A 25,172-nucleotide genomic window follows, 5' to 3' on the forward strand; every position below is an offset into this window, starting at 1 on the left:
CCAGTTGTTACACAAATAAGTATCATTTAACGCTATCGGTGGCATTCCCAGGAGAATTCCTTTAAGAAAAAAACCCTAGAATGAGCAATGCATCAATTAAAAATTAATATTTTGGGATGTGTCTTTTCAGTTGTCAGTTGTGAAAGGTTTCTGGTTTCTGCTCATTTTTATACCAGTTGGGGATTAACTTCAGGTTTGCCTTCAATAAGAGGCTAAACCTCATTTCATTCTATCATCATATATTCTGTACTGAAGTGGCTGCTGAACAGCACTCTGTGAACACTGCATTCAAAAGTCAAACTCGAAGCCATTTTTCAGAAATACCACATGGAGAGAGGAATGGAAAACTCTTGCAGACCTTGATTCTCTGCAGAGCTGTGGATATCAGTAAAAGCACTTAACTTCGTTAATTGCAAAAATCTTGAGGCCAAAGATAGATCTAATTAGAGATTAGTTCTGGGTGTCAGAAGACAATTAAAAGATACCATCAAGAGGCTCTATCCTAATGTGCATAGTTCAGTCTCAGTAACTGGACATGCCAGTTAAGTGCACACCTATACACTGGGGATTCTTTTTCAGAAAATGGACCTGACTCTGCTAAGCAATGTTCAAATTATCTTGTTTACATTTTCTTAGTAATGCTGCATTTGTGCACTACCTCTGAACAGTGCTAAGCAGAGACCACATCATGAATAACACACATTATTTGAAATCTCTTGTTTTGCTTAGCAGCCTTAGTTCCTCGTTTTAATCCACTTGCTTCAGGCAAGTTGGATGAATTTTCCCCATTATGTTAAATGTTTTGGAACAATAAGCAGAGTTTTGTGTTAGATCAGTCAGTTCAGCTCATGTCCACTCTTCTGGCCATGCCTAGCCAGAAAGCAGGTGTGAATCTAAATGTCACAATACCCCTAGATACTATAGACAGAAATGGGTTTTCACACCATGCAGGGTCTCATAGCTTGCCCGCCACAACCTCTCAGGGACCTGTAGTGGCCAGTACTGCTTCTGCACTGCTGGTAGCTCATCCTAGGACCAAAGAATCATGATATACCTGCTTTCTCCCTCATTGCTGGGTCTTGCATAAGCAGAGCTCAGATGCAACAATGTATCTGGCAATCCTTACAATTTTCAGATAAAGGTATTGGGAGAGTAATTATCAAAGGTGTTCTAAATTCGGGGTGGGTGGGAGAAACACAGATTTCAAAAAGATTCCTTCGTGTGGGACCCTTGTGTAGCTGTAAAATAGGCAAGAATGGTTTCTATAGGGAATGACAAACCACCTGATAGGGTCTCACTTTCCTTAGGTGCTCACATCATGCTGACATTGAGCACACCTGGCTGGCCCCAAAACTCCACTCTCGATTGCTATAGGCTTCTCAAGGGCAGCATTTTTGGTGTGTTTCATGGACACAGCTGAAATCCTGACAGTCTGCACACCCCATGTCCTTTCAGTCTTTTACCTTCACAACTTCAGACGTTTGGTACCAGTATTAGCCATTGGTGCTCCCTGTTCTCTCCTGCCATCAGTTCCTGTGATATTTGTGTAAAGGAATTTTGAGCTGGGTTTGGGTTTTTTTCTTTCTTTTAACTTGGAGGTAGTTTCCAACCTTGTTCCCTGCTTTGGGGATTCTCATCTGCTCTCATCCAAGCCTCATCTCACTGCATGGGTCCAGCAGTGTTTCAGCTCCTTTTGCTTCCATTAGATTGAGAATAGCAACATAGACATTTTCTTGGAGGAGAACTTGCATTTCTGTGACTGTGGTAATTCTTGAAGAAGAAGGATTTTTTCCCAGTAGATCAAGAAGGAGGCAGAACTAAGGACCTTCACAAACAATACCATACATCCAGGTGCTAAGGGGAGAGGAAGAGCTACACTGACAAGGTATGTGTAAATATAATCTGTGTGTATGGATTTCCTCCTGTTGAAGTAAATATGGTCATGCAGATACTTACAGAGAGGGAACAAGACCTTTGAAATTATCTGAGTCTGGCTTGTATTTTACTAAATGATCAGTGGATTTGTCTCTAAATAAAGCAAAAGAAATGTGAAGCAAAATGACCTTGTACTTTCCTGCAGGAGAAACATCATAGCCCTTACCTGTGGATGGAAATTTAAAAACTAGATCTACTTTCTCCACCATCTGAATATATGGTTATTTTTATAATTCCAGCAGTTTTGTTTCTCAGGAGTCCACAGCAATGGGAACCAGAAATCTATTAGTGTAAGGCACAGCTCTCTTCGACTTTCATTAGTGAGAGGAGCCAGGGTAGAAGTATGTAGCTGAGTGACTCGAGTAGTATTTTGTGTGACCATCCTACATCTAGTCCCTGCTGCACAGCCTCATTGCTACACCCTGCCAGCTGCACTTGTTGTCTGTCCCAGAAGCAACCCAGGAGGGCTTGCTGTCCTTTGTTCAGAAGCTGCTGCTTCAAAACTGTAGCCCTGTCATTACTAGTCTGGAGCCCTTTTGCTCCAGAGCATTTTGCACATTCAGAGTTTTGCTTGCAGGGGGAGAAAAGGGGAAATTTCCTTCTGCATATCTTAAATAAGCAGAGAGATGCATAAATTTGATATAAGCTGCTTTCCCTTACCTCTTTGAAAAGAAATTACAAAAGCTTTATTTGAGGTGTTACCATTTGAACCTATGAGCCAGAACTTTTATTATCCTCTATTTCTTGTATTTTCCCTTTTTTTCCTGTGTTCTTTTCTCTTGCATAACATGGAACAACCAAATATGTTTATAGTCAATATAGGTCCTAAGCTGCTTACGGAGTGAGAAACATAAATATTCAGTGTCAAGCTCACCCAGCAGGCAACTCAAAAAACCCCCAAACTCACCCACATAAACAATACCTGTGGGTATGAGGTGCTGACTTTTGTGCATGAAATCTCCGCCTCAGTGAGGAAGCATTGGGGATCTTCTAAACAAGCATTACTGAGGCATGCCACGAGGAAGTAGTTTGAATCAGAGCTGTCTAAAAGACAGCAGTGCAAGTATTTTCAGAAGGCATGAGTTTTCATGTTCTTCACCGATGATGATGATGATGACTGTATTGCACAAATAGAAGGCACATGTAACTCCTCAAGTCAAAATGCAAAGATGTGCTAGGATTGGTAGCAAAAGTTCCCATCAAGCTGGAGGATTTCTGTTATCAGCTAAGATAGGTGACAGGTCTTTTGCAAGGGAATTAATAGCTACATTGGAAACATCCATGAGAGAACCAGTACAAAGATGACAGCAGTTCTCTGTGCAACAGCTGCAGTGTGACTGAGTCAGGCTGGGAAATCCAGCTATGGGACTTAGTCTGGACTGGGAGGTTGGGCAGGTGGCAAAGAGTGCTGTTGTTTCAGAGGGAATTTTGACACTTGGGCCAAATTGCAGTGTTGAAGCTGTGACAAGGATGTAGGTATCTGAAGTGCAGAAGAGAATAAAGCCTCACAGCATTGGTTAGCTCTGTGACTGCGCAAGCAACTGCACCAGGAATTGCTGGTGTGTCCAAACACAAGACACCTCTCTAAACTTGGCAATGAGGATGGTTCACTTACAGGGTAAGAACAAACAGATTCACCAGCCTTTGAAGCTGGTTTTGCAGCTCAGCAGGTAGGTAGCTGTGGAATTTGCTGTAATATTTCAAGTCTCTCTTTTGAGGGGCTGCACCAGAAGAGGGGGCCACTACTAGAGGCCCCCACAAGCACAGTGCTGGGTCTTGCGTGGCATAAATGCTGGCATGCAGCTACTTGGAAAGTGGTTAGCTGGTGACAGTGGCATGTCAAGGGATCAGGCCTTCATCAGCCTTAAATCTTGACAGATTTAGGTGAAGAAATTATAATTTACAGTATTTCAGGGTAAGGGGTTTTTTACTGAAACTTCACAGCTTGCTATTGCAATGACATGTTGATGGGTTAACAGAAGACATCATAGTGTCATCTTGGGGAACAGCTAGGCTCCTTCCACTGGGAAGGGAGCAGAAGCTAAAGTTTGCATTCAATCACTTAGCCAAGCCGGTACTACTAACAGTACCAAGCACTTCCTTATTCAGAAGAATCCCTGCAACCTTGAGCATCCACCAAGGACTGCAGCAAATTCATTCATCTGGGCCTCAAAAGGCAGGGAGTCTTAGTTACCTCAGGCAGCTGACGGCTGGGAGCAGAACCCAGATTCATCCCAGATGGCTTACAGTGCAGCCTCAACAAATGCTGTCTGGGACACAGAGTTTCTGTTCAAAGTTTCTTACTGCAAATAGAGATTAAAAGCTGAATACTTGAAGGGTTGGGGTTTTCTGCAAAATGGGACATAGCATTGATTTGGAAATGTAACTACTTTTGAGTATTTAAATGTAATACATGTTATTTTGTACACAAAACTAAGCAAAGCATGCCCTGGTAGGCAATGTGTGGCTCATGTTCTCCCTGAAAACACAGCCCAAGTAGACACCTTTCTTTTTTTTTTTGAGTGACAAACCTGATCTCCTGAACAGAGATCTGCTCTAACTCCTGCAACCTTTGACTAAGGACGATTTCTGCACTCCTCCAATCTTTTCCCAGAATGGCTTAATGAGAGTAAGCACCCTTCATGTATCGCTCAGGTTTTTTTGACCCTGTCTGCTGGCCACAGGCCCCTGGTGGAATGGCCCATAAATGGCCAGACCTTGCAAAAGCCAACAGCCTGACCCACTGAGCACAGTTTGACTTAGAGCTGAGTAACAGAGGAAGGTATGGGTGCATCAGGGGACACATAAAACACTCCTGTGAAGTGGGGGAAATAAATTTGCTCATACAGTGGTGCTGGTCAGGAGGAGAAGTAATAACCTTAGGTTTCAACTTACTTTGCTATTAAGAGAAGCCTTTTCAGCAGCAGAAATCTTTAGGAAACGATTACAGGAATGACAAAGATATATGTATGCCATCAACAGAAGTATAGGAGATGTAATTTTTTTTTTTTTTAATACTATCAATTTTATTTTATGCCAATTCTTTATTTTTAAAAATGTCATTAGAAACCAATAGCAGTGTGCAGTGGTTTCTCTGTCAAATTGTTTTCACAGGACTCTATCCACTCCAACAGTCATTTTATTCACAGCAAGTGCATGTGTGGGGGAAAAAGGCCATCCCCTTATGATGCTTCAAAAGAAGTTGATTCATAAACGTCTGTTATGGTGTTTAAATTGTGCTTTTAACATGCATGGCAGTTTGAGCATGCACTGATGATTTTGTATGCTAAGAACTCAGTTACAGTCTTACTGAAATTGAATGCAATTAAAATAAAGTACTGAGGAAGAAAAAGTATAGTTAATATTTAAGTGCTTTGTATGAACCGCATGATTCTTCAATATTCCTTATTCCTGTGACTTTCAAACAGTAATGTAAGAGGGAATATGATGCTAATTAGAAAAGTTGTTAAGATGAAAGAAAGAAGTAAATGGCGACTTTTGTTTTAAAGACTGTGAATCTGCTTAGTCTTGTGTAAGCAATATGGGGTGTAGTGAGACATCTCAGAGAAGTCAAGAAGTCTGCTGAATTCTGTGGTGAGGAAAGTGACAAGAAAGCAATATAGATGATTTGCCTGTGGCGCAAGTATCTCCAACAAACATCTCACAGACAGCACACAACTACAGTAGGAATAAAGGGGGAAGACAGCAGATACAGTGTGAATCTGAATATAACTTTTGTTTTGGTTTAGGTTCTTTTTTTCCCAGAGTTTTGGTTGATTAATGATGAGTGAAACCCAGCAACAACACAGACAGGCAGCAGCTTTAAGAGCACAGAGAGTAATCTCTGCCTGTTTTTAATCGACAAGCCCCTCCTATAGAGGCAACATTTCAAGGAAGAGGTGCTGTCCTTGAACTGATGAATATCAAGACAGTGAGCATGACTGTGGTGAAGATTGCATAAAGTTTAGAGAAAGTAATAGAGACTGAGAATCTTAGTGCAAAGGGGGAAAGGGCATCTCCGTGGGATCAATTCTGCAGGATGGAGAGCTGGACAGAAACTTGCAGCATTTCTGTGAGCAAGGTAGGTTATATGGCGATGATGCTGTAGCTTGCTGGTAACACCTCTGGGATGGTTTTCTGCTGAAGGGCAGTTTGTGTAATCAAAGTGATGCATCTAACAGTTAAATGGCTGACACGATACATCTAAGGTTTATAGACACCATTATATGTATATATATAACCTTCCTTCACAAAAGGTAAAAACACAGTGGCACAACTCCGTAACAGTAGACTTCAACAGTCATCTGTGACGTGAGCATAAAGCTCTGGCTGTGGCGGTGGCAGTGACACACTGATGGCTTGCTGATCCCAAGAGTCAAGAGATACTGTGGCAGTCCAGGATTCCTGTAAGCTCCATCCTATGGCAGGAAGAATGAAGCCGATAAAACGGGCTTCTCCCTATGATGGGAAGCAGCAGTAAGAACTGCTGAGAAAAGGAACAGTTCATAGCTTTTGGAAAACAGCATCTGCCAAACACACCTTCCATTTTCGCTTCTTTCGCTTGTACCTATTGCCTCTTGTTTAGTATGAAGTGGTGGAACAGAAACAAACCCTGCATGTATCATTAATTCTGAAAGAGGTGTTTTATTTCAGATGCACTGTGGCCCAGTGAATATTTATTTACAATGTACCTTTGCTTTACATCTGAAATGTAACAAACACGAAAAAAAAAAAAGATAGTTCTACAGATCTTTCATCTTCTGCGTCGTACAAACAAGAGGCCTTATTCTGCATGGCATACCACTGCCTTTCAAGTCTGCCTATGGATATATTCACTCATCTGCAATCCTGATGCATACATTAAATTCACTTCCAACCTGTATGGATACTGCAGAGAGTTATAAAAAAGCATCTACTTATCTACTGAAGCCAAAGCCAAAGCAGAATCAGCTGATCGTGCATCGGTCTGTCCTGCAGAGCAGAACCTGTGCAGGCACTCACCTCAAGGTCAGACACTGCTAGAGCTTTAGGAACAGACCTCAGACACAAATGCAACTCTCTTAAGTCAGCAACAATCAAAGAACTGCTTATCTCAAAACACATTTCCTACTTGTTCGACATGTTCTGCCATAACCCAAAATTAACAGTCATTATTACCTGGCACAAAAAAACATCACTAGGAAACCAAAGCCAGACAGGCCTTGAATTTTGTGGAATACATGTTGCAATGTAGATTTGCACTGCAAATACAAACTTTGTTTCCTGCAGCCCTTAGAAATGTCCTTTTTCTCATTTTCTCAGGATCGTAATAGCACTGAATAGTTTGTGTTCCTGAAATACACCAGTTTTTGGTTTCCTCATGTTAAGGAACCAGCTAGAAAGAGACCCTACCAGCACTGCACCAAAAACACAGAAGAGGAAAGAGATACAATATAAACATACCTCTTTCGCAAGATTTGTATCTACATAAATAATAACACAAAATGGCTGAGGAATAAAAGGAAAAACTTACCCACAGACATCTAGGAACTCTAGCTAGGGACACAGTTAAGTGTAATAAGGGTGCTCTTAACATTTCTGTACTTAAACTTTCACCCTTTTTCATAGAGTGTTTCTATCTTTGGATTAAGACATGAAAAGTGGGTTTGATTTGTAAATAAGCACAACTACCCAGCATCATTTAAGAGCAAGGTTCTTCTATAATACCTTAATTGTTCATGTGGCTTCATTTACAAAGATGTTACCTAAATACAAGTATTCCATGCTGCAACACAGCTTAGATGCAACCATCTACCATTAAACCATGACAGGAAATTTCAGGAGTTTTAAGAGCAACAACAATGGGAACTGAAATGACTTCAATCTGAAATTTTTTTTCTGGGAACCAAACTGTACAATTTTTTTTTCTTGATGCTAGTACATAAAGTTAAAACAGAGAGAGTGGTCAAATAAATATCCTTTAATAAAGAAAAGAGGAATAATTTTAAAGCACCAAAACTGTGAGTATGATGTTACATAGCATGTACAATAAGGTGAACGCAGTACTTTGAGTACAGGTTTAAATTTCTGATTGATGATAATAAAACCCCATGAAATACACAGCAATAAACTTGCATTGCAGAAAAGCTGCACTAAAGAAAAAAGACCAAGAAGCAGACAATTAAATTTTTTTTTAGTTTCTAGGTATTGCTAGAAATGTTTGTTTAGTTCTTAACCTTTTTTTTTTTAACATACTTGTGCTTAATACTTTATAACTTTGAGCATTTTCAGGCATAGTAAATTTGCAGAGTTGTTTACAATAAAATATGCATTTAATATGTCCTTTTGAATATAATGGAGTTAAAGAACTTTCTTAAAGCCAAGCACAATGTGCTAGTAGTGTCTGAGTCTAATGATAATATTGCACAAAGCTAGTGAATGGAAAAATTGCTTTCATTATTTCTTATTTATTCAACAGGCTTAACAAAGAAGTTAGTTTCATTAAGCTTCACTGGCTTCACTCATGTAAGACAACTTGCAGCCATCTGTATTTCTTAAGCTTTCCTTTTATGATGATGATGCATTTGTATACACTTAAAATGAAGTTCAAAACATATAGCAACAACACGCTGGAAGATGTTAGTCAATATCCCCAGTGCCCAACACCTATTTACCAATTCAGAAGTCAAAACTACACTTATACTCTGAAAATCAAGCCACTTTATGGCAAACTAATTCCTGGATAGGTGACAGTCTCTGAAATAAAATCTCTGCAGAGTTTGGACAATACGCACCAGAAGAGTCTTCATCCTTTCTGCTTGTTTCCAATGGACACATTACTGGTTAATGAGCTTCAGATAATGCTCTACACATTAATATTAAAAACTCAGCAGAATAAAATTCATTGCTTGGTCATTTTCCATATTAGAGGTACAGAGCATTCATACTTGAGAATGGAAATATGACCTTTTCTGTCAAATTCTGAAGCTCTGAGCCACAGAATATAGAAGACCTGAATCACAATAAAAATACATAAATGTCAGGTTGCAGATTCACCACAGCCAGAGCTGTGAGTTTTGGATTAACAGTCAAACTGAATGGGAAGTACAAAGACCCATATACGCAACAGCCCCTCCCACAAATATACGGCATGCCCACCCTCCCTTCCCTTACCCTCCTAAAAATTCTAAGTATTTAGGTATTAGGCAGCAATTAAATATAAATTCACTTTGTAGGAAAACTTAAATTACAGTATATTTATAGGTTAAAAATAGCCATTGTGTTGACAGCATTGATAGCAGTATGTTGATGTGCTTATTACACCAAAGAGCAATTTGCAGTCAAGTTTAGGATGACCTACTGTATGTCAGCTCCAAGAGCACAGAAATCATGCAACATGCTCTCCCAGTAAGGTGCTTCTGTTACTCCTTTTCTATGCAAGAAGCTTTGCTTGTTCTTAGCATTAATTCTATAGTGTGAAACATCAACAACATGTTGTCCATGCTTATGGAATCATTACCAGAAAGACATCCAGGTAATTTAATTACATAAGCATTACAATGAAAATAACCTCTGATTACAAGCATGAGCAAACTTGATTTACAAATTACACTCTTGAAATTCAGTGCAACAAATGGAGTAAGGGTAACATTAACCAATAGTGTTTCTGTCTCCTCAATAAGCTGCATCTTCAATAATGCATCTATCATTACTTTATTATTAAACAGTACAGAATATAGTGCTTATACTCACAATGATTCTTTACAAATAATGTAGTGAAGTATGTTGAGTTCTATCCCCAATTCAGTCACAAAAGAACATAATATATAATCATACTAATTTATTTTACAAGTGTCTGGTGTAGAATGCAGACTGTCAGATTAAAAAAAAAAACAAACAACAAAACAGGCAAAACTTAGAAGTGATGTTTAAGAAAAATAAAAAAGCCTTCATCTACCCTAGACAGATAACTAACATGAAAATACAGTAACGTGAGTAAGATTATTGGTCATTTGTAAAGGATCTGGAACCCCTGTGAGTGAGAACATGAAATTCTTGTTGATACAAATTCCATTTCTGAACAAAAGACTATTGCTGTTTACCCTACATTTTGGTTATTTTAGTAGAAACTGAGTATTTAGTTTCTTGTTCCCACTCATAAAAGATTTTTCAGTCCTTACATCAGCATTTGTACAATAAATGTTATGCATTCCAAATCTTTACCTCACTGCATCAGTTACACCATAGTAAAATTTTTAATCTGAAAAAAGAAAGAAGTTTCTAAAAATGGAAAAAGCCCAAAAGTTGGCTAACTACTTAAGATAAATAACTAGCAACAGAACAAAGCAGCCACAACAATAAAATGAAAAATATCAATAGGCAGGTCTTTTTATGGAGGCTCTCTTTCCTTGCGCATGTTTACGTGTTTTTCCTCAGTGATGCTTGCCAAGATTTCTCAAGGACCAACACAATTATTACAGCTTTTCTCAGCTGTGGAGGAACTGACCTCAATGCAGGACTGTCATAATTTCCGTAAGTTTCTTGTAAATATACTAAACTTTCCTCATTTTCTGCTGTAGCCATCCGACTGGAAAATTTCACATGACAGAGGATGGTATGTTGTATGCGTTAGCCTGTGTACACTACATATGCACAATTTTTACATCAAAGTGAAAATTATGTGAAATTGTGACATCTAGTGACTCATAGAGATTTAAATTCAGGTTGGTGTTTTTTTGTTTTTTTTTTTTTTTGAGCAGGATGTGGAAAAAATACCCCATTCACTTTCCACAGAGAAGATGGCAGTTTTGAACTGATATATACTGCTATGCTCAATGTAACAACTACTTTTTGTGTGCCCATAAAATACATGCTCATATGAAAACTCCATTTCTATTCAGACTAAGCTACTACAGAAATCTAAGATTTCAGCTAAATATGAAACAGATTAAGGAGAGTAATTTTTATCAATCATGCACACATTTTTCAAGACAAAGATGACAGATCACATGGCAAACATATCTGAAAACTGTAGTACAGTAGAGCATGGAGCTATTTAGATAACAACACAGTGGTAAACTGCAGACAAACATGTTGTGCAAGGGAACCACTGCACAAATACTTTAAAATGACACTATTTTTCCTCAGCTTGAAATTTTACTAGTGTTCTGTATGCTCCAAGGAATAAAACTGCAGGTTGAAAAACAGGAAATAATGGACATAAAAGTTGCTTGTTCAGCACTGTTAATTTAGCACTAAGTTTCAGATGAAATGTATAATGTGAATTACCATTCTACATCATAGCTCTGGTTTGTGCTACAGCCAAAAATTTATTTGATTATCTTGATTTTAATGTGTGGCGTGACTGAAAGTACAAATAAATGTAGAGGAAAACAGCTTGTAGTATAGGCAGTGTTGAATGATTATGATGAACCTTGAAACTGCTGCTATTGCTACATGAACACAGCATCAGACAGCTTGCAACCATACCATGTAACTCAGAATTCAGAGAATAAGTTTAAGAAAAAAGCATCATGTAGTTTTAGGCCTGTGGAAAGCCAGTATCAGGTGTTTTCACACAGCTGAAAAATAGAGACCTGGCAACTAACACAGCAAAATCGATACAACTACAGTAACACTGCTCGCAGGTGCTTTGAAAATCAATGTTCACTAACTTTGTAAGTAAGGCAACATGGTTAAGAAAATCCTTTCAAGATGTTTGACAGAGCTTTAATTTTCGGACAGCCACAGCAAAACATCTTCAATAGACTGAAGGGTCCCAGAGCTGAGGTTCCTTTAGATTACACAGCCTATTGCTAAGGTAAGGTCTCCTGCTTCTCTCTCTGTAAGTAAACGGCAAGACATGAAATCCCCTGTTATAAATGTTAACACAGTACGTGTTCCATTACACGACAGCAGCAATGAGTAACTCCACTTAAAAGAACCCAGATCCCCATATAGTAGTTTATCTGTCAAAAGAGGAACAGTGAATGGACCACACAACACAAAGGACAGGGACTGTGTATTTCTCAAACACAGTGTATGTCACGCTAGTAAAAACAAAATGCTAGTGAAACTTCATCTTTCCTGTAAGTGTAATGGGCTGATTTTTAATACCACATGAGGTTTTTAGGTGGTACAAGGCTACTTGTATCTCTGTATTGACATACCTCTTGGTACTGTGGTATTTTAAGAGTAGCTGCCTGCAGCCATTAGTCATGAGGTTTAGGACTACTCCTAAATATTCACTGCAGAGGAAGTTGTAACTCTCCTTTAAAAATAAAACAGAATCAAAAGAAACTTTTTTCAGCCAGTAGACTTTTGGGTATGAAATACAAACATTTTCGCAGCCACTAAAGGGAATAATGAAAACCAGCATGAATAGCATGATTTTCACAACTGAATTATCAGTATGCTTAAGTGCTTTGATCTTTTTTAAAGAAGGCTGCTTAGACTTAATCAAAAGCCATTTTAAACCAAAAGAGAAAAATATTTTTAAGTATGAAATTACAAAATATTGCTTCTTGTAACAAATGATAAAAGTATAACTAACTTGGTTCAGCATAGCTAAATATTATTTTAAAAAAGCATGAAAATGTGTACTTTAAAAAGATGTCAGACTACAAATGACCTTCTAAAAAGGCGCTGCAGTATGTCTTGCTAAATGTATCATGATGGAAACAAACACATTCTTGAATATGTATACTGAATTCAACTCCTAATTCTCATTTTGCTGTGGTCACTTGTTGCTTTTCATACTGACATATGGTTCTTCAAGCTAAGAAGAAAAAAAGTCTTAGTTGCATGTTACTGAATTTCAGCTACTGTAGTGCAACTAGGAATTCTCCTCTTTCTGGAATATCAGACTGCTACACAGCAAGCTTCTCTGCAGGGAGCCATTTAGTTGAATTTTCAAGCACATGAGATATTCAGTGCAGTGAAGGGGACATTTTATAGCTGGGTTGGAACCCCAAAGTTACTCTAACAGCAAGTAGTCTCCCAGCTCAAAATGCCCCCCTCACTTGACTGGCCATACATTACTAACGCAAATATAAAAAGTGCTTAAGAATCGGGCATTCTTGATAGTATAAAATGCACATCTAAACAACTTAGCTTTCTGCCCAAACCAGAATTTGTTTGAACAAATAAAGAAAAAAGTGACCTGAAATTAACATTTCAGGTCATTTTTTCCCATGTCTTCAGTTATTTGCCAAAGAAAGACTATTTCTTTGCCAAAGACAGCCTCCTGTGGAATTGATGGTCATAACTGCTGGCTCTGAATTCTCAGAAATGCAGAAGAAAAGTAATCTTCAGCCGGGGTTTCTTTTCTCACGTTGGTGGCTGTCAAGCACCTGTTTGGAAAGAAATAAAAAGGAAAATCTGAAAAGCTAAACAGCTGTACCAATATTCTCTGATCAACATATTGTGCAATTCTAACATGCAATATACTGAGCAGTGTGTACTGAGCAAAGATTCTCTTTGCTCCCAGGGTAATGACACACTAACTCTGGAGTCAGAACACACGTATGACCAGGTCTTTTTTTTTTTTTGCCTTCTGGTATTACAGGAAGTTAACACAGATAAAAGTTTGAAGAGGCCCAAAATATTGGATTAGGAGACTAGGGAGAACAAAAGTTCCCTTGTTATCTGTTAGTTTGTCCACCACTGACAGGAACTCAGGTTCTGCATTACTTACAGTACTCTTAGTGTACTACAGTACTCTTAGTGTACTATTGATGTGCACTATTATGTACACATACGCAGATATTCTCAGGATACTTTTGATAACCAGTAATCTCTTGGATTTTTCATACAGAAACTATTACATATTTATACTACTTGTTCAGCTACTTCAATATACAGAACGCCTCCATATCTTTTTACATGGTTCAGAGTGTCTGTCTGGAAAGAACTGGTCTTAAAAAGGTTAGTCATAACTTTATGTAGAAGTGAACTCACAAAGCAAGCAATACAAGAGAAGACTAGATCTCCTGCAGGAATTAGTTACTATTAGCTTGTCTTCAAACTTCAATAATTAATGAAACGACTTCACTGAGCACTGCTAATACTCCCTTCACATATATCAATACACTTTTTAAAGTGTGCACTTGATAAAATATACACCACTGTATCAGATCTAGCCTTCATTTTGTAAGGCAAATAATTGCATTACATTTAGCCTATACAGATGTACATATAATTAAGCATAGTTCATATAAAATGTGTGCCAATACACTTTTGTGTAGGTGTTCTCAATCTAAATCTCTATGCTAGTGGTTTTGGCATGTGTAGAGCTTACAAGTTAAAAACCAGTAGGTCGATCTTGAAGCACGAAATTAAGTGGATAACCTTATAGCAAAAAATACTACCCTGCTATTTCTACAACAGATTTTCATTATTTTATTCTTGTATGATGAATGCTGGTAAACCAGTCTGTATCTTCAAGCAAGTATACTCATCTATATGGAAAGTATTCATTCAGCTCAATTTTTCAAGGGCTTTGTCTCAATCTCTGTTCTCCCAAATTATTTCATGTGCTTGGATAGCAAGGGCCTGCGCTTTTTCTCTGAGCTGTTAGTACAGCTATTTCTGAGCTATTCTGTACAACCATTATTCCATCTAAACTATTATCTATTAAATAATCTCAACTAATGAAAACAGGGTTGTTTTCACAATAAAGTACAACACTGGTAAGAGAAAGCAGGTCCCAGATACATGAAGAACAACAAGCACATACTCCTGACACTGAACTCTTGACACTGAATCCTGCTTTTAGGTCCAAGAAATTTCACAGGACTTCAGCAGGAGGTAGACTGGTAAAAAGGAAACAACAACCAGGAACTGTGTGGCAGTGATTTTCAGCCTGCATTCTGAGCTGCTTTTATGGGGCTTCAAATAGCAGAGGAAAACATATATTTATATCGTGTGGCAATGACCACAGAAGATTTCTAAGATGCACTTCCAATGTAAAATGCTTAGGTCAACCAATTCATTAAAAAAAAAAAAAAATTTAAGTCAGTCTTGGAAAATTCCTTTTAATCTTGCCAAAAAAATGCAAACAAAATCCTGAACAGTCAAATAGATTTAATAAAGCCAAAGTCAAATCACATAGTTTAAATTTGATCTGTTATCTAGGAAATTAGAATAATTGCACTAAGAAAGTCAAGTTAGCTCCAAGACATGTCTTTTCTTATAGCTGTCACTTGATTTCTGAAGAGCTGTGGTAGTGGGAGTTTTCAGTATGCAAGGATAGAAAGAAGCTACATGAAAGCAAAATTATTTTCACTTGGAGCTTCAGCAGGAGTTAAGCACATCTCCACTCCTGGAGTTTCAACTCCAAAACTAGCAGTACATTTGGTATGGAATAGAAGGAGCAAGCCATAATTAAACAGTGTGAAATCATTAGGGTGGCCAATGGCTAGTTCATGAGGAAATAATGCCAACATTTATTTTCCTTTTCAAAAATTTTAAATATTATCATTTGAAAATACCATACCAATAGAACAGCTTGAGACAGTATTTCATAATCACAAGAATATTCAGCAGATGATGTGCTAAGTCAGAACCAGTTTTTAAACAGCTGTAGCACTTTACCAACAGTCACTCTCCAGCTATGGTAACAACTAACCAGTGGAAATGCTGGATTGTGAACATTCAAAAAGGTTATCTTCTTTCTACCCCTAACTGTGTTGCAAGGATTACAAATATTTGTCTCCCATTCTGTTGAAACAGCCCTTCTAACCAGATGAATAATTTCTTGACAGATTGTCATACTTCTGGTTTCTCAAATTTTAGGTTTAGTGGGAACCTTCATTGATACTCAAGTTCATTCACGTGCCAGTAACAGAAGAGAACCACCACAAAGAAGTGCTCTATGCTGCTGCTGCAGTAACAAATCTTTGTGCTATTCATGCAGCAATTGTTTTGAAAACTGGTCTCTTGCCAATTTTTGGTTCGTTTTGAAATCATTAACTTCATCTGCTGAAGTCTGATGTCTGCACTTTCAGGCACTGTGGCTTAGTATTAAGCCAAGTTCATGGAATTCATATGAATAGCAGAAGTATAAATTGTATTTGTATATTTACTGTTTATAGCCTGGAAATTTAATTAAGTCAGAGATTTTAGAGACTGAAACCAAGCTGTTACAAAGTCAGCCACACAGGGTAATCCATGAGATTTCTACGTGTTCAGTATTCAAACCTAACTGTCCTTCACTTAAAAGTTATTCAGTCTGAAATGATAGACATGCCCAATTTTTAAAAGGCTAGAAATAATTAGAAAGTAAGTATACGGTTCATCCAAGAGTGATTGTGGTTCTTTTAAAAGTTTTTTGGTAAACTGGGAACTGTCCCTTCAAATTTACTCAATAAAATAGAGCTTTTCTCAGAAGCAGTCCTGTCAATAGTCAGCAGAAGTACTGGAACAGTAAAAGGCTAACATACTGTCTAAAAAAGTTCTCCTTATTATAAACCTTAAATTCTTTACTAAGTCTCCTACAATGCACAACCTGAGACTTAGCTGCTACCATTATAAAAAAACTGTTGCAGAAATATTTTCTTTAAATGTAGCTTAATTACAGGTTAGTTTTCCCAGTCTGTGCAAGGCAAACTCTCCTCTTCATCCTCTGACTCAGGTGATGCTTCCTTAATCCTTCGCAATGCCTCATGGATGCTCCTTGTCAGAGGGTCAGTATCAGGCAGAATTGTAAAGGATTCTCTCAAAACACCTTTCTGCACTTTCTTCAGTTTCACCCCTTTCCTGATCTGTGCCAAGATGTTATTGCTATCATCTTCATCAGGAAAAGGAGGGAGACTCCTCTGCTCAACTTTTCTTAAGTGAAAGCTGCCACGTTTCAAGGAAGCCAGCACTTCATCCATCGGGGAACTCACTGCAGTAAATCAAAAGACCTTCAGTATTATTTTCACTAAATTTTATCAGTCTTAATTTTTATTTCCTACAGACCAAAAAATACCTGCATACTTTTAATGTGATAGTCCCATACCATAAGTATAATGGTAGCTCCAATATTGTTTCAGCCTCTGAATAATCTTCCTTATTGCCAGGTCAAAACTGATTTATACAGACAATTGTAATTTTTGTAACAACTTCCTGTCTGGAAGTAAAAGTTTTTGAGCAATATGGCCTTTCTGTTTGCAGTCAGGAAAATCAAATAAGCTGCAAGGAATGCAACATAATGGAAGTGTTTATTGCATTATCTTTTTACTTAAAACTCAGGTAATGAGTACATATCTTAGGTATTGGACAGTGCAATCCATTCTTACCACTTGTATTTTATGGCTAATTTTACCTACTGCATGACTATTTCTACATGCCAGTGAGGGAAATAGCAATATAGTCAATTGCAAGAGCATGTTTCTCTGGGTTCATGTATTTCCTAGCATCTAGTCCCAGCACAGTTACAAAAATTCTCTTCCATTACAATTAATGAAAACAAAGAAGTCAGGGATAGTTCTTTATGGAAAATCCTTCCTTTATCACAAATTTTGAAACTAGTTTTTCTGCAGAAATAAAAACCAGGCTTTGGCTCTTTGAAGAGCCACGAGTGGGCCAGATTATCATCCCAGAGAATGCATTATAATAAAGTACAATGGTTTAAACACCTCGCATACAATAGCACATAATTTGCGCAGCACTTGTCATTCAATACATATCCATCTCCAGCTCTTTTTTGTACATTGTAGAATATGTTTCTCAAAACCTTTTTTGCATTCATGAACAGGCTTTGTCCATCCCACTAAGAGCCCAGACAGAACAGACCCAAGGAAAAGAGAGATACAAAAGAATACAGGATTGCACATTTGAAGGAGGAAGGAAGGACTATAAAGCACCTGTCTGTCATACAGAAAAAAATTTCTGAAGCCACTTAGAACCTTGGAACATCTCAGGGGATGTGAAACAGCAGGCAGAGTGCTGCTGCAGACATTAACAATATTCTTAAGAGAGATGATTAATCTGAATTTCTATTTGCCATATAATGATGTATATAAAACTGCACAGACAATAGGTGTTTCATAAAAAATTGCAAGATAAAATGTGAATCAGTAAAATAAACAATAGGACTACATAAAAATTATTGTTGTTCTGTTATTAAATGAAACACTACATCCTCAGGTGAAGCATTGAGTATTTGCAGGGCTGGCAAATGTAAATATTCTTTTAAACAGCATTTAGATCCATTTTCTGTCTAGTCTAACATGGTACAGTGTAGAGCCAGTTTCACAAGTGGTTTCCCACTGAACAAGTATGCTACACACTGTCGTAAAAGCCCTAGTCTTCAAATTGTCAGCATCTGTCAGCTAAACAGATTTAACAACTTTCCCATTAATAATAAATTAAGTACAGCATACACTTTCCTACAGAGCAATTCTAAAGACAACTGATGCGCATTACCATTTTTAGATTAATAGCAATAAATTTTAAATTAAATATGCAGAAATTAAAACATTACCTCTCCTCCTCTGTAAACCCTCTAGATCACCGGTCTTCTTAAGCTTCTTCTTGGCACTGACTAGCTGACTGCTATCAAACAGATGTGCTGGTGGGACACCAGAAGAGTGCTGGACTCCCTTCTCCACACTCTGACGTTTAACAAAGCTGTCACTTTTCTGTAAGGGTTTGGTGGCATCTTCCTTGGAGGGCAAAGGTGGAGGTGGAGGTGGAGGTGGTGGAGGCAAAGTGGGTGGAAGCTGTACTCCAGTAGCAGTCTCTGGCTGAAGGTCGTCACTGGTGAGCGGAGAAGTGCTAACATGGGGCAGCTCAGAGGTAACACCATTAGGAGGCAAGGAGACATCCTGAAGTTGTTTCAGGCTTGTGGATTCCTGCACTTGCAAGGGCTGAACTGCTTTTTCCAATTCCACCTCTTCACCCTTCTCTTGGATTTGTATGGTTGCTGGCAAAGATTGAGGCTGCTCAACACAGGGCACTGAGCTGGCTGCACATTTTCTTCTTGCATGAGCCAGCCGTAGTCTGGTTGATTTAAGAATTACTTGCCCAGGGTACCGCTAAAGTGAATAAGGTATTGACAATTAGGTAAGCACGTGCAATGAACTATTTTAGATTTCACATACCTGTCATTTCTGACAGACAACTTTCATTTTTGCTCTGTACGTAAAACCAAAACAAAGATATCCCCACCTTGATGAAAAAGTTATTCATATTCTTAGTTTTTATTCTTATCTAAGCCACAGTTTCAGTATGATTAGTCTAGTCAGTGATATACATGGGTTAGAATTAGGATTTCACTAAGAATCAGGTTGCACATTCAAAACTGGTTTTTTTCTGGAAACTAAAATTCAAAATTCCCTCTTGCATTCCTCTTCTAAAACTGGTCAATGGCTCCCTCTGCAAGTGCAGACCAGTCGGAGGCTCTCTGACTTAATACACTGGCCTTGTATGTGAATCATACTGTTTGAAAAGGTGTATCTTGAGAACATCAAAGGTTTTCAGACTTAAATTCACTTCTTAAATTTGCTGCCTTATTGTTAATCTTTTCATATTAGTTTCATCCACAGCCTTTTTAAAGCAAAAAATTAACCTGCTTCTGAAAGACAGGTCTAATACATTTTGCACAATTGTGGTAGGCCTAAAGCAGTAACATGTAACAATATTAGTAAGTTAATAGAAAAAGTCAGCTCATGAAGAGTTGCTGGTTAAAATAAGTAAATTTGCTTCATTTTACAGAAGTTATGGAATTCAAGAGCCTTGCAAACAGTAAGGACATGAAGAGTGTACTGCTGAAGAAGACAGCTTTCCAGCAAAGAAACTTCTCATACCTTTGTTTTTTTAATGTATTCCAACAAAAATTCTTCACCAATAAATAGAGTCTCTGTTTTCTTGCACTTTCAGCCCTTTCCTTATTCTCTCCCCTTCATTCCACCTTCTATGCATTTTCTGATGGCTCCATTGTAATAAGGAGGGGCAGGTATTGGCAGCCATTCTAGCAATCAGTGGTAGGGGGGGCACGTCAGGTGACAACGTTCTTGGTGAGAAGTATGGTTTAGGTTATACTTCTTTTAGGAACATTTGCAAAGTGTCTTGTCACAAGGTATAGGTTGTAAGGGTGAATAGAAACTGAATATGGTACTGGGAATGCAATAGCCAGAGGAATCTGTAAGCACCGATGCTACGTTTTGTTGTGAATTTTCCAAAGACCAGTTAACTATACAATGAAAGAGAATCACTAACCACATAGTGTAGTCCTGGAATGAAGGAAAGTTTCTTTGGAAAAGGAAACTGCCAGACAAGAACAACTGTTCTTCTGTTACCTGCTTAAATGTACGAAGTCTGTCCAGGGTTTTCTGTCGTTCCTGACTAACCCAGGAGCTCTTTCTCTCCTCTTCATCTTGCAGTTGATCTCGTTTCTGAGAAAATACATGGAAAACATGTTAATATTACATCCAGTGCTCTATTTGGCTTCACTAGAAAAAACTCTTCTCCTAAATGTGAAGAGTTACTTTAAAAGATACTTCTCAAATAAGCATAACTTCAAAACTTGGACTTTGGCTTTCCCTTAAAAAATAGTAGGCAATTCCTGGTTTGTTTTCTCAAAGAAACACAAAGCTCGGTAAAATATATTTCAATCTCAAACAGAACACTTGGAAGACTTGTTACTTTGAGAGTCGAAAAATAACAAGTGACAAAACACTATACTGAAAGAAGCCCCCTTGAATTAAAACTGCATAAATTAGCCAGACGGCAAACCAGGATCCATCTTCCCCTCATTCAAAGAACAAAATGACAATCCAAATTGCAAGGCTGCCCATTTAAACAAGTCACATTAGTATTTCCAAAGTACTAGAACTCACAGAATTCAGCAACACAAAGTTTTAAGCCCAACAGTGAGCAAATTAAGTAAATGTTTTCACACTTAAATTTACAACAGTAAATTTAAGGTTTGTATTTACTCGAGCCTTTTGTTACTTAATCCAGCCTGATTTTATGTCATTGTACTTAAGTAAATGTCTGAAGCTCTTCTTTGCACCTAGGACAGTTGTGGTTTTTATTGTACAGCAATTTTACCTTATGGAAAACACACCTTTGAATACATACATCTACTTTAACTAACCATCCTTCTCACAGAACTTCAGCAAAGTTACTACACCTTTGAAACAAACACTAAATCCTCAGTCAAATTTACTGGAAATGGAAGCTAATTACCAGAAGCTGAAATTCACTCCATGCAAGTTCAGAAGCTATCAGGGAAAGTGATATAACAGCTGACCACAAAGCAAAAAACCTGAGCAGAAACAGCAGCTTTCATTCTTAAGATGACTCACGGCATTTAATATTACTTTAGAAAGCACATCTTCATAATCAAAAATTCTTTTCACTTTTGTCAACCTTTTACTCTCATTCAGTCACCACAAAAGCAGTGTCTGCCTGCCATTTTCACAAGTCAGCTAGTGGCCTGGTGTCCTTCATAAAAAGCCAACTCCTGTGATTTGGAAGGAAGTATAGATGCATTAGGGAGAGAAAGAGGAGAACATGTCTGAAAAATAGCAAGGACAGAAAACAGAAAAAGGTGAGGAGAAGAAGCATGTGGTAAAAGAAAATTCTAAGAGAGCAATGGGCAAAGAAGTTAGAACGGAAGCATAAAGAAAAGAAGAAAAGTAGTTCTATCACCGTACCTGAATGTTACATAAGCATTCAGATCAAACTTTTCCTGAAGCAGTCTCAAACTAAAGGGGCTTTTTTGTTTGTTTTGGGGGATTTGTTTATTTGGATTTGTTTCACATTTAAGTAAAATAGTAAAATTGCAATTCTTACTTGGTTTCAAATTTGGACTCCCCTTTTCAAAAGTTTTCTAAGAGAGTTATCTTTTCAAAATTCTTAATGAAAACCAGTAACTTAAAACCTATTCTACCATAATACTAGAATTTTTCAGTTATATTTTTACCAGAAAAACCCCACACAAACCCAAAAAATTAGCATTAGGTTCTTTATATAATTCAATCAGGCAACTCCATAATATAAAGTTCTGCAGTACTTGAGAGACAAGGAAGTCCTCTGGCTTTGTCAAGTTTTATTTGAAAGAGTGATAAATGGGCTACAGTCCACACAGTAACTTCCTATGCCTTATTCTAAGAACTGATGAAAAAAAAATTTTTTTTTAAATTCCTGAGAAAGTATTCCAATACATACTGCCTTTGACAAGTAGCCTTTCCATAAAATAAATTATGCACCTGACTTCCTGGACAAATGTATCAATGTTAAAAATGTATAAGAATGAAATAGAATCACTTTCACTAATCTAACTGAAGCCTGAATTAAAGAGACTTGGATTTCAATGCATCTTTGTCAGTGATCTTTATTCAATATTGATACTTTATCAGCTCCCAAGACCTATTCCAAAATTTGAATATTCTTTAAGATAAGTCTGTTAGGTACAGCGTAAGAGTTAGACCAGTTGGCCTATTCTCTGCAATGACGCTGTGAAAAAAATCATGGAGCACACATTTGGAACTACAAGTTTATACAACATAATTCAAGTAATTGCTTTAGTAGAAAGAAGCAAAGCAGCAACCAAGCTTACTAAGATTTAAGAATAAATGTGTGTGGTTTCCTTACTCCTATCAGCATACCGGACACAGTACTCGGAGATGTTCAGCATCATCTACGCGCACATGGTAACCGCAACCACTCAGACTGTCAGCCAAGCATAAAGAACAGTTCTACTTACTTGTTTCCAATGTCATCCTAACACAACTATATACTCCCCTTACCAGCATACTATGACACAGAAATCCATGGTACAAAGGTCAGGGATAACCACCATCTTTTTGAAAGAGCTATCGCTCTAAATGCTCCCCTAATTAATGTATAATGAGTGGGTTACCATGCTATTAATGACAGGCTAAGCTCAAGAACAGAAAACTCAAACTTACTAGCTGAACAGTATGGTGCATTTTGTACTCCTCCTCACTCTGGTGACGCTGCTGGATCTTCTCATTATGCTTTGCAATACAGATCTCCTGCAGGGACATAAAATGTAACCTATAAGGCATGTAATTTCAATACAGATTTACATAATGTCATATTCAGCAAATGGCACCTAGAAAAATAGAAACTGCAAAGCCTATTTCAGACAAGCTCATTTAACTTACAATGAACTGTAACTGAAAAAAAACCAAGCCAGACAACCCCAAATCTATGACTTTGAACTACCAAAAGAATAGATCCAAATGACATTGGAATGTCTGTTCTACAGTACTAGTACAAGAGTGGCAAAAAACACCAATCTGTCAATACCTCATAAAGCCCTTGTTTAACCCCATCTGTTTGCACACATGGAAAAGAACTAACTCTTCAAATGCACCACATATTTCTGTTTATGCAAATAGACAGCTTCCCATTTACAGGTGTCAGTTCATCTTTTCCATGTACAATCTGCAAGCATAGACAGGAATTAAGTTGTTACAATTCATCATGTTCGTTTATTACACTGAGTTCACATCTCTAACATCTGTTTTAAGGACAAAAATGTATTACGTTGTCTGCAAATAAGAGTAGGCTAAAAGAAAAAAAACCCAAGCAAATGAAAACTAGGACGAAACAAAAAAACAGGCCACGTTACAACAGCTGACAAAGAAGAGGATGACAGTCAAACTTCAGGTAGATAGACAACCAACCTCACTGGACAATACTGAGGGCCAGGAACTGGAGAGTATGAGCAATGGAATTAGACCTGGTACAAGCACCACGCAGAACTAGAAAAAAGTCAGATGTACGTTCATAAACAAATCTCACAGTTGTGCAAAAGGTGCAGCGTTAGCAGTATCGAGTGTAGTGCAGACAGAGCATGGAGCTGATGGGGCTCCCAGATACCATTTAGTATGACTTTCTGGACAGATCCAGAAAAGAGCTTTGCCACTGAAAGCATTGCTTGAGGGAGCTGATGGAGTGTAGTGGTTTGGTCCAAAATACGCATTACTGTTTATCTGCTGTGAGATAAGAATTAGGAGAAATGCAAAACAGGCACCAAACTTGAAAGAATATAAAGAAGTTTATTAACAGACCTAAAAGAAGAAAAAAAAAAAATTATACCACCTTCAGAACTCTCCTCCTCCCCCCACCTTCCTCCCTTCTCCCACTGACAATATGAAAAGACAACCCTTAAGATGTTCAGTCTGTTTACCACTTCCATAATAACCTTGTTCAGTCCATTTAGAAAGAGAAGTCTCTTCTTGCTCATGCTATGAAAACATTATCACAATGAGACAGCCGCCCACTTCCAAATATTGTTCAGTCCATTTAGGAAGAGGAGTCTCTCTGCCTGCGTGTGAGTCCTTTCCCCCGACTTGCAGCTTTTCCCGCAACTGCTTTCGAGGGTCCACTCTTGAAGTGTTTTGGGGTACAATTTTAAGGTTGAGCCGTTCAGAAACAAAAACAGAGGCCCTTCTCCTTCCCTGGGAGCAAAGGGTCTTCATCATCTTCATCGTTAGGACTATCTCTGGGAGCATCTCTAGGGACTGAGGTTTTCTCCTTTCCCGTTTGGAGCAAAAGTCCTCATCTGGTCCCTCTCTCCCTGTCCAAACTCTTCATGAAATTACAGCTGCGTCAGCATCTGCCTATCTCAGCGCAGGTGCTTTTGCTCACGAGTTGAACACTCCACCCCCCATATCTTCATGAAATTACAACAGGATACTCTGGTATATCATAGCTTCACAACAGAATTTCAGCTTTAAGCATCTCCTCTCTCTCTTCCCTCAGGTTTTCAGCTCTTCACAGCAATAAAAGGGTTACTCTCACCTCAGCCTTGCAGCTTTGCAGCTGGAATGTTGAATGTTTCTTATCGCAGTGGAGAGGGGGGAGAGCCGAGCCGCTCCGGCTGCCCACGGCAAGGCAGTGGGGGGGGTTCCACAGCTGGAACAGGTCCATGGCTTCAGGATGGCCGTGGCCCGGCCCGGCCTGGCCCAAGCAGGGCCTGGCCGGGCCCGCTGGCCCCCACTCGGGGCCCGCAGCCACCTGTCCCAGCGCCGGAAACGAGAGAGAGCTTGGAGGGGGAGTTTGCCTATTCTTAAATGTGGATCACAGAGGTGATCACAACTTTAAGTGGCTTAGAGAATTGTCCATATTCAAACTGGCCAGCTGATAGGTTCTATCAGTTCCCAGAGGAAACTGTAAGCACCCCTTAGCAAGGACGTCCCTTCCGGGACTATGCTTGCTAACCTATGACATGGAGCAAAGTGAAAAATAAGGATGGAAGGGATTAAAAAAACCTCATTATTTTGGAAGCTTAA

The 25,172-nt window shown here is 38.4% G+C and overlaps 1 protein-coding gene across 2 annotated transcripts in view; it reads right to left on the reverse strand.

Annotated features, from left to right (window-relative positions):
* Positions 1–7,879: 7,879 nt before the first annotated feature.
* Positions 7,880–25,172, reverse strand: part of JMY (junction mediating and regulatory protein, p53 cofactor) — a 67,490-nt gene continuing 50,197 nt past the window's right edge. The window contains exons 7-11 of one of the 2 annotated variants that reach the window (XM_042028862.1): positions 22,818–22,904; positions 20,199–20,294; positions 18,383–18,935; positions 16,491–16,801; positions 7,880–13,265 (exon numbers count right to left, since the gene is read on the reverse strand). In XM_042028862.1, the coding sequence (XP_041884796.1) occupies positions 16,494–16,801; positions 18,383–18,935; positions 20,199–20,294; positions 22,818–22,904 (1,044 nt within the window). In that variant the 3' untranslated portion in view covers positions 7,880–13,265; positions 16,491–16,493. The remainder of the gene's footprint in view (positions 13,266–16,490; positions 16,802–18,382; positions 18,936–20,198; positions 20,295–22,817; positions 22,905–25,172) is intronic. The other variant, XM_042028863.1, reaches the window with a different exon arrangement.

This window comes from Corvus kubaryi, unplaced genomic scaffold (genome assembly GCF_017639235.1).
Source record: "Corvus kubaryi isolate FWS band 111438036 unplaced genomic scaffold, C.kubaryi_AGA036_p1.0 37308, whole genome shotgun sequence".
Lineage (NCBI taxonomy): Eukaryota > Metazoa > Chordata > Aves > Passeriformes > Corvidae > Corvus > Corvus kubaryi.